Source organism: Parasteatoda tepidariorum, chromosome 9 (assembly GCF_982258835.1).
Source record: "Parasteatoda tepidariorum strain Cologne lab strain chromosome 9, Ptep-v5.0, whole genome shotgun sequence".
In the NCBI taxonomy this organism is placed as follows: domain Eukaryota; kingdom Metazoa; phylum Arthropoda; class Arachnida; order Araneae; family Theridiidae; genus Parasteatoda; species Parasteatoda tepidariorum.
In genome coordinates this window covers 89,065,182-89,080,095 of record NC_141763.1, presented here as the reverse complement: position 1 = coordinate 89,080,095, position 14,914 = coordinate 89,065,182, and the positions used below count along the sequence as shown (strand labels likewise).

The 14,914-nt window shown below is 30.5% G+C and overlaps 1 protein-coding gene across 7 annotated transcripts in view; it reads right to left on the bottom strand.

The window, feature by feature from the left end:
- Positions 1–14,914, bottom strand: part of LOC107446576 (uncharacterized) — a 116,585-nt gene that overhangs the window by 17,696 nt on the left and 83,975 nt on the right. For all 7 annotated transcript variants that reach the window (XM_071186737.2, XM_071186743.2, XM_071186739.2 and 4 more), the window contains 4 exons: positions 6,080–6,227; positions 2,808–2,934; positions 1,800–1,833; positions 1,645–1,712 (listed from right to left, as the gene is read on the bottom strand). In XM_071186737.2, coding sequence (XP_071042838.2) covers positions 1,645–1,712; positions 1,800–1,833; positions 2,808–2,934; positions 6,080–6,227 — 377 coding nt within the window. The remainder of the gene's footprint in view (positions 1–1,644; positions 1,713–1,799; positions 1,834–2,807; positions 2,935–6,079; positions 6,228–14,914) is intronic.

The following is a 14,914-nucleotide window of genomic DNA, read 5'->3' as shown; positions in this document are numbered from 1 at the left end:
TTTTTGATATGATGCACAAATTTTAAATACATTAACAAAATGCAAAATTATTTTCAAATACTTTACATGATCATGATAAAATGATCAAGAGATTTTTTGGTTCGATATCAGAGCAGAAAATGAAGCCTGAAATTGAGAATATCTTGCAAAATGCAGCAGAGTTGCGGACTTGCAAGTATTTCATCAAACATGTAAAATGATTAGCGATTTCATACGCTACCGATTAATGGTACGAAGAAATGGATTGTGGTTGAATGCATTGTGAAAAAGTTGAATAGAATAGAATAGTGTGAAAAGCACGCTTTTGCACAATACATGGCGAAAATAAGCATGTTAAAGAGAAAAATCCTTTTGAAAATGGAAAATTAAGCACTTTTAAAAACACCCAATGAAAAAAAAAAGCACCTTTAAACACTTTTTAAAAACACTAGGCACCGTGTGCCTAGAAATTTCATCATACACCACCGGGAGCGCATCCCTATTATGAAATGTTTCGTTATGTGCTTCTGAACAGTTAATAAGGAAGTACAACATTACTTTTAGGTAAGTAACAATTTAAAACCCGATGATGTGTCCTAACTTTCGAAGAAGTTTGTTGCAATATTTACGTAATCCTTGTTATATATAAAGTTTTTCAACTTGTGCATTTCAATAAAAAATAGAATAAAAATGTAATAAAAAAATGTGTAGCCTTAGGAACAAAACTAAATTCAGATTTAAAATCCCCACAATCGAATTAAGTAAGATCACATATCTGTACGGATACAACAATAAATTTGTTCTACAGTGTTATCAATGTTTAAATTAAAAATTTCGTTGCATAATTCACTTTTTTTCTAAATTGTGTGAATACAAATCACAACATGTAATTTAAAATCTTGTGAGAAGTTTTTAATTTAAAGATAAAATGGCTAGCCGAACAACAGAAATGTATTGTATGCGTTTTGCATTTTAAAATGGCTGCAATGTAACATTTGCCATTAAATATATTTCTGACATTTATCCAAGTGTATTATGCATTCATAAATACCAAAGAAGGTTTTACAAACTAAAATTCTGTATTTTTGAAATGTTCAACTTGTATTGATTAGAAAGACTAAATCTAAAAAAAAATTAATGAATTCCGGTCTGAGGTATTGCTTCACTCAATATTGCACCATCGGATTTTTATTTATTCTAAAGGTGAAACATTTTTAAGTGGCAAAAATTTGCATACTGAATGATGAAACAAGGTTCCTAACAAAGAGGATAATTACATTAAAAAAAAAAAACATTTCTTTCTGATCCCAGGTACCCCCAACATGAACGGGACATATAATTTATTATCATAATCTAAAAAATACAGAGTAAAAAAAATAAAACTAACTAACTTAGTAAAAAATTATAATTAAATATTTTTCTTTTTAATTTTTACAATTGACACAAATTTAAATCACTTCAGCACCTAAAACAACATATTAAGTAGTACTCAAAAAGGTTTCAGTAGAATTATTCAAATTTGAAGAAAATTCTTAGCAAATATTTATTTTTTAAAGAAAAGTGTTTTGTAAAAAATAATTTAAAAAAAGGAATGTACTAATTAAAATTATATCAGAGAAATTAAAACCTTTCAAAAATAAGAATTATTCTATTTAAAATTTTTACTTGGGAGTGTCAGCACTTCGTAGTCTGCCCATATCATAGGAAGAAGAGCTTGAATTAATGGATTGTTTCTGCAAAAATAATCATTTTAAGAAAATCAACATTTAACATTTATCCCTAAAATAGTTGAATGTAAATCAAATAATATAACACTTTACCTGTGTACTTCCTGTAGATTCTAAAGTGGTCACTCTAAAAGAACAGAGCAGTTAATCAGGATGTAAAAATTAATTCAATTTAAGGAAATAACATAAACAGATATACATTTTATACATCATAAATTATTCTGAAAGCGAAGTCACCGAGTCAAATAAAAACCCCGTATAGATGTGAAAAATACAAAAAATAAAAAACGATGTGGAATTGGCCAAAAATATGATAAATAGCTGTAACAACTGCAGAAAAATTATCGGAAATGACGCCAATTGATGATAGATTAATGTGATCACTCAAGTTCAAATAACATTGCACAAAAATATCAGTCTGAAAAACTGTGTAAAAAATAGCAAAAAATACTGAAATACGATATGGATTTACGTTGGAATTATCATGAAATGGGCATGTCCAAAAGTGATGATTTATTGTAATACTGCTGTATCAAAAATACCAGAATTTGAAAAACCATGTGAAAATGGCTAAAAAAAAAAAAAAAATCTAAAAAATATAGAAAAGACAGTTTTAAATTCGATGTTGTAAAAAGGAATGCCCAGAATACACAGCATCCGGATCTAAATTCAAATTGCATTTTTCTTACCATTAAAAGATGTATTTGTAGAAAAATATAATAGTAAAACTTTTATTTATGCATGAGGACGCCCCAGCTTGTTTGGATTCATTTTTATTTAAAAACTTAACTCAGTGAAGGGTCAAGACTTATTGTGTCCATTCCAGTTTTCTTGACCTTGGGGTGGAGAAGCAGATATTATGGCTGGGTGAAAAGCAAAATGCAGAAACCCTTGTGTTTAGTTCCCAGGCATGCTTGGTATTCATTTTATTGACCCACTGAATGGATGAGAGACTGAGTTTACTTTGTCTGGTATGAGGATAGAACCCCAGACCTGTGGCACAGGAACGCACCGCCCTACTGCTCAGCCACTAGGCATTATTTTTATTTGACATTAAAAAATAATTATTAATAATATCTTTTTAACAGAGATCAAGATTACCTATTTTCCTCAATGCTTCTTCTTAATGCAGAAGCTTCATTAACACTAAATGTTAATTGTGCATCGAGTTCTGTATTAAGCTTCACTTGGTGAGTCAAATTAGTTGTAAGAAAGTTTATCTTTGCATCTAAAAGGGAGAAAAAAAGGAGCATTACATTTTTTAAAACAACCAAAATATTTTGATTTCATTAATGACCCAAATTTCTTTTCTTGCATAAAAGGAAGATCAAAAGCATAATTTTTTTTTAAATTATTATTTGTGCATCAAAGATGAGGATCTAAAATGCAGAATTAAATAATTAACAGACTATACAAAAAAATATTTAATAAAATAAAATGATCTTTTACCAAAATTCCTGATTACAGTAAAAACTAAACAATCAGGACTGCATAAAAATTGTTCAATTAAGAAAATCCCAGAAATTTGGGCATCAAAAATCCTTGTTTTTCACATTACAATAAGCTTTGTACTTGTAAAATCATAATTTTCATTTGAGATAATTGACTATTTTTTCCCCATTAATTGAAGTCCCTTTAATTATGTCAGTTAATGATAAAAATATGTTTAAGTAAATCAGAAAAGGGTTAAAAGTTTGAGTCACTGCAGATTTTAGATCAACCTGGTTCATTTTCAAAAAACCAATACTTTTTGTGTTTACAAATACTGCATGCATTCTGAACTCATTTAATTGTCAAAAATCTATAAAAAGATAAAATAAGTGGGTTTTTTTTAATGAAAAATGAGTGGTTAGGAAAAGTGGATGAAGGATTTTTTTTCTAGCATAATGTAAAGAGTTTCAATACAATTTAGAAACTGAAGAGTTAAGATATTATTAAAAACTTCATTTATTTCAAAAATATACAAATTGGAAATACCAGTCAACATGTTTCAAGAGCATACACAAATAGATAACCATTTTTATGTCTTGCCAGAAATGAGTGAGAAGAAACAAAATTGATTTGAAATACAAAACGTAAAGTTGACAACAAGAAATGGAAAAATAAAGGTGAGAAACAAAACTTAAAAAACAAGATTCCAGGGAATCAAGACAAGCTGATGTTTCAAGAGCATACAGAAATAGATAACCATTTTTAAGTCTTGCCGGAAATGAGTGAGAAGAAACAAAATTGATTTGAAATACAAAATGTAAAGTTGACAACAAGAAATGGAAAAATAAAGGTGAGAAACAAAACTTAAAAAACAAGATTCCAGGGAATCAAGACAAGCTGATGTTTCAAGAGCATACAGAAATAGATAACCATTTTTAAGTCTTGCCGGAAATGAGTGAGAAGAAACAAAATTGATTTGAAATACAAAATGTAAAGTTGACAACAAGAAATGGAAAAATAAAGGTGAGAGACAAAACTTAAAAAACAAGATTCCAGGGAATCAAGGCGAGCTGATGTTTCAAGAGCATACACAAATAGATAACCACTTTTAAGTCTTGCCAGAAATGAGTGAGAAGAAACAAAATTGATTTGAAATACAAAACGTAAAGTTGACGACAAGAAATGGAAAAATAAAGGTGAGAAACAAAACTTAAAAAACAAGATTCCAGGGAATCAAGACGAGCTGATGTTTCAAGAGCATACACAAATAGATAACCATTTTTAAGTCTTGCCAGAAATGAGTGAGAAGAAACAAAATTGATTTGAAATACAAAACGTAAAGTTGACAACAGGAAATGGAAAAATAAAGGTGAGAAACAAAACTTAAAAAACAAGATTCCAGAGAATCAAGACGAGCTGATGTGAATAGGGACTAAATAATTTTGGTAATGTCGAAATTTTAAAGCATGTCTTGTTTGTCTGATTTTTCCCAAGTCGCACTGACAAGGAATGTGGTAAATGCCCCAGCAATTATCAAAACTAATGGGATCTTTAAGAGGTTATAGTTTCGCCACTGTATCAGTATCACTGTATACTAAGACGAATGTATTGTCAACATCTTTTCCAACATGAGAATTTCAATGCCCTAGAAACTTTTTCTCCAAAGTAATGCATGAATATGTGACTAAAAATGGTAATCACAATACAACGGTAATTTCCAGAAAACAATTGAGGATTTAATGAACAACCTCCTCTTTTCCATTCCTTGCGACACATTCATGTATTATTTTGAAGGAAAAGTTTTTAAACTGTTTAAATTTTCATAGTGGAAAAGATGCTGACAATATGTTTGCTTAGAACACAGCGATACTGATTTTCAAGAGTTATTTTCTTTCGTCAACTCATATGACCCAAACATTAAATTTATTTTAGATGCAGAAATTAATTTTACTTTACCTTTTTTAGATGTTTTTGCAATTAAATACTCTGATAATTTTCCACCACTGCTTATAGTAAACATTTTGCTCTCTTTGTCCCTTCATGTTTATTTTAATCACTCTAACTGTCAAAAATGTCTGCATTTTATACCTTTGTTCTCTGTGCACTTTGCTTGCTGCTAATTGAGGATTTAACTATTCAATAGTTGATTCAGCTCTTGCTAAACTCACTACACTCTAATCCTTATCGAGAATTTGTTATTTTACTGTTTCTCTTCTCCCGTCTGTTATAAAATTGCTAATATTCTCACCTATTTTGATTTTAAAGTCATTTTTATGCCTGTTAACAAATTTAAAGTCTCTTAAAGATACTACTACTTTTGACGATTGCTAGGCCATTTATAACACTTTTTGTAACTGCAACCTTGGCTCCATCGGACAAAATAGACACCCTTTTAAAATTTAGACTTAATGAAGATGATAGATATCAAGAATATGAGAAATCATCAATTGCTGCACATTGTTGGAATCTTGGTCAGAAATTGAATTTCAACAATGCCGAAATTATTTCACCCTAGCCACATAAGCTTATCTTGGTGCCTGGAGTCTCGTTTCATTCATATGAATTTTGATTCTCTTTCTCCATAGCGCATGAAAATTTTTTTTACCCTGATTTTCCTCTCGCCTACGGTGGTTTTTCTTGTTCTCTCTTGACTTCTGTGGTTTTTCAAGTTTTATTTCTCACCTTTATTTTTCCATTTTTCATTGGCAACCTTACATTTCATCAAATCAGTTTTGTTTCTTCTCTTTCATGTTTCTCAAGTCTTTAAAATGGGCACCTATCTTTGAGTACTGGAAAGATGACTGTTATTTCCAATTGGAATATATTCGAAGCGAATGAAGTTTTTAATCAAGTAATTTAACTTATTACTTTGATCATATAAAGGTTAATAAAAAAAGTAAATAAATAAAAAAATAATAGTGCACAAAAGCAAATTTGCTTACTGTAATCAGTAACCTGATCTTGAAGTTCAGCACATTTCTTCTGAAGAGAGCTTATTTCTTGATCAGAATTTGCAATTAATTCTCGTGAATGTAACACCTCTTCACATAAAACATCCACAACTTCTTTTAAACTAAGTAAGTTAGCATCCTAAAGAAAACAGTAATAAATAAAACATAAATAAAAAAATAGTCTTACATTAGTTCACATAGATTTTTTTTTTAAGTGTAATAGCATAAGGTTATCTCTAATGTCAGGTTGAGGTATCAAAGCACCCTTTAAGTAAAAGGAAATGTTATAAATCCTAGAGTGGTTGATAACCCTTTAAGAGTCCTCTTCATTTGCCATCTTCAACTTAAAATACTCATATAACAAGACATATAAAACATACATAGCATTTGCATTAGTACTCATATACAACAAAAATAAAAGGTATACTAATATAAGGCTTATTCTAATGTTCAGTTGAAGTCAAGTAAGGTATCAAGGCACGTTTAAGGAGGGGGGAGAAATTTTTTTTTTTTATAAATCATAGAGTGACTTAACCCTCAAAAGGAATTGACATCTTGGACAAAATATTTTGATATTTGTTTTTTTCATTTTTTCTTTTCTTTTTCGTTCTTAGCAATCTTCTGATGATAGAGTATCAAGCATCATTCAGTAGCAGTATACTTATGAAAAAAGGTTAAAAATTAGGATAAATATTGATCAATAATATTGATTAAGTGATTTAATATTGCAAACTTGCTCGTGTTTAGAATTCTTCATTTAAAAATTGATTTTTATTATTGTTTAAACTGATTAAAACAAGAATGATTCTGAAATTTTTGTTTAACCTAAACGATGCAAAAAAGATATTTATCAAAAATCTAAACATTGACAAATGTATAATACTTAACTAATTTTCAAAAAATACTGATTGAAGAAGATATCATTTAGCCCATAGATTCTCAACCTTTCTAACGCTGCCGCCCCCCTAAGGAGCAAAAAAAGTTTCAACGCCCCCCTTTGTAAAAATTTAGTTATTTTAAGCAAAGGGGTGGAGGGGAGGTGTTGAATTATAAGAGGCAACATTTTTAAGCAATTTTTTAGGAGTAAAATTTGCTTCGTTCTTTTAAAAAAAAATAATGTGCACGTTAACTCGATATTTTTCTTCCGGCAGATAATTGCATTCTATTTGTTGTAATCAAAATAAATACAGTAATTAGATAATAAAAAAACACACAAAAATAATTTTTTTACTCTAAAAATTATTATCAACGAAACAATCAAATAACCATGTTAGTGGAATGATTGTGCTTGATGGTTCAGAGCTAGTTTCTTAACATTCGGTTCAATATTTTTAGTTAGATAAAGACGCAAATCTTTTTGTGACTAGATCCGTCACAGCACTGAATCTTTGTTTGACAAGGTAGGAGGAAGGGAAGGCAACTTAAACTTTTTGAGAACAGTTTATAGTCCAGGTGAGTGGTGTTATCTTGGAGCCAAAATTCAGAGAGATGATCACCATTTCAAAGTTTCATTGCTTGAAAGTTCGACCGATTCCTCCTGAATCTGAACCTCTGTTGTCTCAATATTCACAAGAGGATTCATATCCCATTTAGGGACTTCCAGGGACAAAACATCTTTATAGCGGTCGGAAAAGTTCATGTGTAAAAACTCAAGGTGTTAGCAATATTCTTGTGTATCACCAGAGGGAATTTCACTATTCTTTTTAAGATCCGATTAGATTGGAAATTGGTTAAACTCATTCCAACCAAAATTTTGTTTCCTTAAAATAATTTTTTTAGAAAGGCAAAAATTAACTAATTTTGTAGTGATCAAATTGAACTTGTGGCCTTGAAGTTGTAAATTAACGCAGCTAAATTTTGCAAATAAATCTATCATGTATGCAACTTCTACCTTAAATTCTAGCAATCCGTCTTTCAGAACTACATTTCTGTTTTCGAGGAACTCAAGTACAAATTCGAAAGGAAGCTGAAACCTATTGAGACAGGTGTCTTAGGAAAGCCAGCGAATCTCAATGTGTAGTAGCAAGCGATTGAATTCATTTTTTTTTACACAGCTTATGAATATTTGATCGTTGAGAGCATTACAGTTAATTTTGTTCACAGCAGAGCTCGACATATTGCAATGACTGACGCAAACAATCACTGGGATTTTTTCCAACTAAATGCTGTCTGTAAATCATGCAGAAAACAGTTAAAATATCTGGTACCTCCCTCTTCAAAAGGGTGATAAACCCATGATGTCAACCCACCATTGCAGGAGTTTCATCAGGGGCGACAGAGGTAATATTCGCAAGACGAATGTTTTCTGTTTAAAATAATCTTTGGTAGTATTAAAAATAGATTAACATTTGGTTTCTACAATCAAGCTTCTTGTAAAAAGCATCTCTTGAATAATTTTTCTTTCTTTAACTAACCGGACGTACGCCAAAAGTAAAGCCTCATTACTTGGCAAGGTTAACTCATAAACTTGAGGGGAAAATATGTTGGATATCAAAAGTTTGCATAAAGAAACTTCAATATCTTCAACCATCTCATCATTTCGTCGCTGTAATTTATCGTTGCTTAATGGGATATTTTTGATTGCATTGGATACAGCTGGATGTTGTAAAACTGCTTCTAAAGTTTCCTTGTCAGCCAGTAGTATCAACTCTTTGCATTTGGTATGAAAGAATACCAGATTTAGAAATTAATTTTGATATATTTTAAGAGGCTATCAATCTATCCTATTTTTGTGAGGAGTTTGCTAGCAAGCCCGAGACCGATGGTGCCAGTCAGAAACTTGTGCTTGATGTTCGTGAAAAATGACAGATCTTTATTTTGTTTGTCAGGATGAATTTTTTTCAAATGCTTCTGCAAACGGAAAGGTTTTATTGCCTCATTAGATAAAACTTTCTAACAAAGTAAACATTTGTGAAGTTGAGAGTTCAATGGCGATTGAACAAATACGAACTTCAAGTACATGACACTGACGAGTATTCAATTATTAACGACAATTCTTTCTGTTAACCGACATTGTTGGAGGCAGCAAAATACAAACGGTGAAAGATAATAAACAATTTTTCAAAATTAATAAATAATTTACGATGAAGAACTAATTCGTGCACGTTCCTAGCCAAATAAACAGTGAAAATGAATCGAAACTGGGGGAAAATACTAAAAGGAGCTAACGAAAACCTTAATAAGAAACATGGGTCAAACCAAACATTCATACTGAAAGCATATGCATTTCAATTTTCGCCAAATGACTTGTATGAGTCAGAGGCAAAAACAACTGTCTCATGCGTTGCGCTGGTTCGAATTCCAGAATATAGATCACATAAGTTCGTTTTATTGCTGGAACAAATGGTGAATCGGATAATCTTAATTTAATATAATGATTTAATCTTTCTTTTAACATTAATTTTAGATTAATTTTAATTATTAAATCAATAGTAATTTAATAATTTTATTTGGGAGTTTCAACATTAAATTTGAATGACAAAACATGGTCAGCACCCCCTAACGCCCAAAACAAGTTCACCGCCCCCCTACTGCCCAAAACAAGCTCACCGCCCTTCAGCATACTCCAACGGCCCCCCGGGGGGCGGTATCGCCCCGTTGAGAAACAATGATTTAGCCAGAAAGAACTGCATTAAAATTTTAGAATAATGCGAGTTATTTTTGTCATATTTTAACTGGACAACAACTTTGAATTATGCATGTTTTGAAAGATATAGCAAAGTGCTATCGATCCAGAGCCAAATTAACTGAATGGATCATGAACCAAACGTTTTTCTTCTTCTTTCTCCAAAATTTTTCACCTGAAAATCTATTTCTTCAAAAAATATCAAAATATTCTTTGAAGAGCGTCCCACCCCCCAAAAAAATCCCCCACCCCCAATCACTTGTCCTTTGAAAGAGGGTCCTCCTACTTGCTCACATTTTATCTGTTTTACAGAGTTTCCACTTAATTTATAGAAAATAAAATTTCCTGTCTTTTCTAAGTTTTCCAGGAAAGTTTCAACAGAATTCCAGATTATATATTTAAAACACACAGCAATATTTCATCACAAATATTATTTTGTTTTATTCAATTATTAACTTTTTGATAGAAAACACGTCAAATACAGTCAAACCCCGCTATAGTGAACCTTCAAGGGGCCGAAATTTTGGTTCACTATAACCGGGAGTTCACTATATCCGTTATGCAGGCAATTTGACTAATGGTTCCCAAATTCCTCCCTTTTATTACACGTTATTCAAATAAATGACTGAAAAATATTATGTAGTAGCAAAAAAATTTTTATTTTTTATTACTCTTCGTCCTGCATACAAAAAAAAATAATAATAATTAGTAATCTTTAGCTGTTGAGCAGTTCTCAACATCAGATATGGAAACATTTCCCGACTCTCAGATAATTTTTCCTGAATTTCTGTTGGTCCACTTTTTAAACTTGTCTAACCTGCCATTCGAGCACATAAAAGTAATCTCATAAAATCGCTTTGCAAATTCATCGACATTTGTCCAGATACTGGAAGATTGCGGCTTCTTTGAATAAATTTGTTAAATTTAAGATAGTTAAATTTGAGACAATTGTTTGCAGGCCTTTTTTAACTACACTGAGAGAAAAAAGGAGTTGAAATGAGGTCCTTATCATCACATATTAGTGTCCAACTCTTTGACCAATAATGAATAATTACTCATTCCCTCTGACAGAAAATGCATATTGCCTGGGTTGGAAACATCTACTTGATTTGTTTAGGGATGGGAAAGTAAGATAAAAGAAGCAAACAAGAAAAAAATGCTTATCGCAACCTTCTCCACTATAAATGGTTTTAAAAATCGGTATATGTATTTATTTTGAAGTAGAAATTTCAAAATTATTACAAAAAAATGAAGAAAAAAATCAGTCGAAGACAGAAAAAAGTTCATTATATCCAACTTCATCACTTTTTTGGTTCACTATATCCACAAAAAATAACATTATACGGGTATAGCAAGGCACGGGACCGAATATTTCGTTCACTATATCCGGGAGTTCACTATAAACCGTGTTCACTATAGCGGGGTTTGACTGTATTACATAATTTTATATATATATATATATATATATATATATATATATATATATATATATATATATATATATATATATATATATATAAAAGCAAAATTTTTTAGACCAAGGTTTATGTAGGTTTTATTATCTAAGTTATAAATAAAAGCAAAATTTTGCAGAAAAACTGGAAAAATTCAAAATTACAAAGAAATTTACTGAAGAGTCACATGGTCCAAAGAGCCCGCCAAAATATATCTTACTCAGGGTTTGAAATTAATGGTGGTCCTCTTAAGCATCAATTGATGGAAAAGGAATTCATGTTTTGTTATTTTTGATTTTTTAATTTATGTTTTGATCTGGGTTTTTATCACAAAATAGCATTTTTTTTTTTTTTTATCATAATCAAGGCAAAATACATTTTTGTATTGTAATTTTAAATTTAAGCTCACTCAGACATTTTTTTTAAAAGAAAGAAAGAAAAAGAGCTAATAGGGGTTTGTTAACAAAAATATGTAAGGACTAGTAATGTTTTAATTATTGGTCTTTTGGACCAATGCCTAAATTTTCTCAATTTCTATCTCTGTTACTTATGATTAATTAAGAAGCAAAATTAAATTATACAAAAAGTTTAATTTTTAAAAACATTGCTATATTAAATTGCAAATATGGCTAAATTTAATAGAAATTTTGAAACCAGAAATTGTTAAATAAAGAGCATTTTTAAATACAGTACAGAACCCGTTATCCGGAAATCAGAAAACCAAAAAACCGGAACGAATTCGATAAATTTTCGAGCCATTTTTAAATTTTTTTTTCTTTTTTGAAAGATATATAACTTACCATCATTTTGGAAATAATCATTAGTGTATTCCTTCATAGTTTTTTCTTCTTTTTAAGATTATTTCCAAAAAAAAAAACATTTTTTTTGTTGGGTTTAACAATAAACAAACGGCTTTCTGTAGCGATTCAGAAAACCGGAAAAATCAGTTATCCGGAATAGCGGTGGTCCCGATCCTTCCGGATAATCGGTTCCCTACTGTATTAACTAAATTTTAAACCCCTAAATTTTTTTTATTATGTTATAGAAGAATTTTTACAAAAAATTATAAAAATAGATGTTAGAATTAATTTATTTTGAAAATCATTTACATATCGTTCATTAACATTAATTTTAAAATTGGTTATTTTTCAGGCTTGGGACAAAATTGTATTATTTCCTGACCGCGTCGGTAAGATGATTTCAATGAAGGTGGGAAGTAGAGGAAACCAGTTTCTCCTTAGTCCAGTTTGATTTGCTTTTAAAACATGTGCTAGACTATATATGCTATTTTTCTAATAAGTTTAGTAGGGGGTAGTAAAATGCAAAAACATGCACTACTGTCTGGATTAATGTGAAAAGTAATATGAGAAACACCAAAATAGCTTGTCCAATTATTATTATTTTTTTTTAAATAGATAAATAGACCAGGGTCCCTAGTATTGATGATCAGCAAGCTTATGTACTGACAATCAGAGTAAATATCTAAAATAGTTTCTTTGTCATTATAAAGACATTTTAAATCTAATAAGTTTTGTATGTGTAGTAATATGCTAAAATGTACTACCATAATTGCCTGGAATAAGTTTGAAAGAATTTACAATTTAAAAAAACATCACTATTAGAATATTTTAAATTTGCCTAATATACTGATTCTTTGTTAAACAAATCAACCTCAGTCTTGAACAATCTGGATACTAGGCATGATATTTACTGTTGATAAGAGTAAACATGTAAAATCGGTTTGTGAAAATCAAAAAAAAAAAACAGACCTGGTAACTTTGTAAAAAGGATTTCAGGAGATATTATTAAAAACATCAGGAGTTTTGGGAGTCTTTTCAGGAGTGTAACTCGGAACAAATTTATTCATATTTTTGTGCATAAATTTAAAGATACATTACTTTAGAAGGGTATAATTAATAGAAAAATATTGAAAATGGAAAATTAATACTAGTTACTGAACAATATATAGACCATCTTAGATTATTAAATCATGATTAAAATTAACTATATTATTCACTTTTTTAATGATTTTAAAAAAAGTATAATTATTTTTTAAACTTACATTATGCAATGAGATTACTATGAAAGAATTGTAGACAAAATAATTATAAAGCAAATGAAAAATAAATTTTAATAAAACGAACACTTTCCTCGTTATATTGTTATCATTATACATAATTATATCAAAGACTTAAACTTTTTCGCCAGTTAAAGAAACATAAGTAGCTTTTTTAGCTTTTATTAAGTCTTGTTCAGTTAACACTGCATCATAGAAGCATGTTTCGGAACTTTTGCACTTCTCTATTAGCAGTGCCTCCAAGGTTGGCAAAGCCAAGCTGGACCTACTATCAGTTAAATTTTTTTTAACTATAGAAAACACCCGTTCACAAGCAGCATTGCTGTGAGGCAAAATGAATATGGTCAGCATTATTGATGGCAATGCTTCATATTTCCTTGCACCATTCATATCCACTAAACCCGATATAAGAGTCCAAGCTGTGTCACATCGTTCGGCTGATAAAATCTCTTCATTTAGTTTGTCCATTTGGTATAAAGCAAACTCTTGCTCAATTTGACTCCGTTTTTCCTCTGAAACAAAAAACAGAGACAAAAAATAGTCCAAAGAAGCAAATTTAGCTTCATGTCGAATGGTTATATCAGCCACTTCACAGTGCTTGTAAACTTGAGTGGTCAGGGGAAATTTTTTTAAAATATAAGAGAGTGCTTCGGTATAAAATTTTCTGATTGACGAATAAAACTGCCTCATTTCTTCTGAAGAAAGGTCTGAATCTTTTATGTATTGTCTTGTCTTGCCACCTATCACAAGTTCAGAATCATCTTTTTGGTTCTTTGATTTATTAAAATTGACTTCAAAAACAGAACTTGCATTTGCTATGCATGCTGGTTTTATGAATCGAGACAAAATATTGCTAAATAAATTCATAAGTTCTCTCTGAAATCTATGAATCAATGGAGCTTGCTGCTGCATCATCGTATTGCACGATTCAAACAATGGGATGACTGACTGTAAAAAGAAAAGGTAGAGTTGAGTCAATTTATCCTCAAAAATAGTCTTCAATTTTTTAAAAGTTTCCGAAGAGCCCTTCTCTTCCTCACAAAAAAAGATTTTTAAGGCATCCCATTTCTCTAAAAATCGATCAATGGTTTTGCCCATTGATAGCCACCTTGTAGCCCCATACTTAAGAACCTTGCTGTTTTCAAGATTACATAGTTCTTCACAGAATTTTAAAAGCTGGATTCTCTTTGAACTCTTCTTCAAATAGTAGAACACATCTATCAAAAAACTTTCTACATCGAAACTGATTTTTTTTGTAGCATGTTTAGCAGCTAAATGGATTAAGTGGCAAGCACAACCATGAATGATGACATTAGGATTCTTTTTCTTTATAAATGACCCGACTCCTTTATGTTGTCCAAGCATAACTGAAGCATTGTCTGCACAAAAGGCGATGCAGTGTTCCCAGGGAACACTATTTTTTGACAACACACTATCAAGGAGCATGAAAATGTTTTCCCCGGTACCATCCTTATCCAATTTTGGAAGAGAGAAAAGGGTAGTCTTAATTCTACCGTTGGTATCATCAAAGAAACCAGACGAATTGCTCCCGTCTGTCGCTAGAGAAAACTTTCCATTCCTCATTATGGAGCACAAATTATTTTGAGTAGTTTCTGCAAGACTTTTGCAGATTTCTGTTGTTTTTTTCCTAGCGCATTTGAATTTGGCCG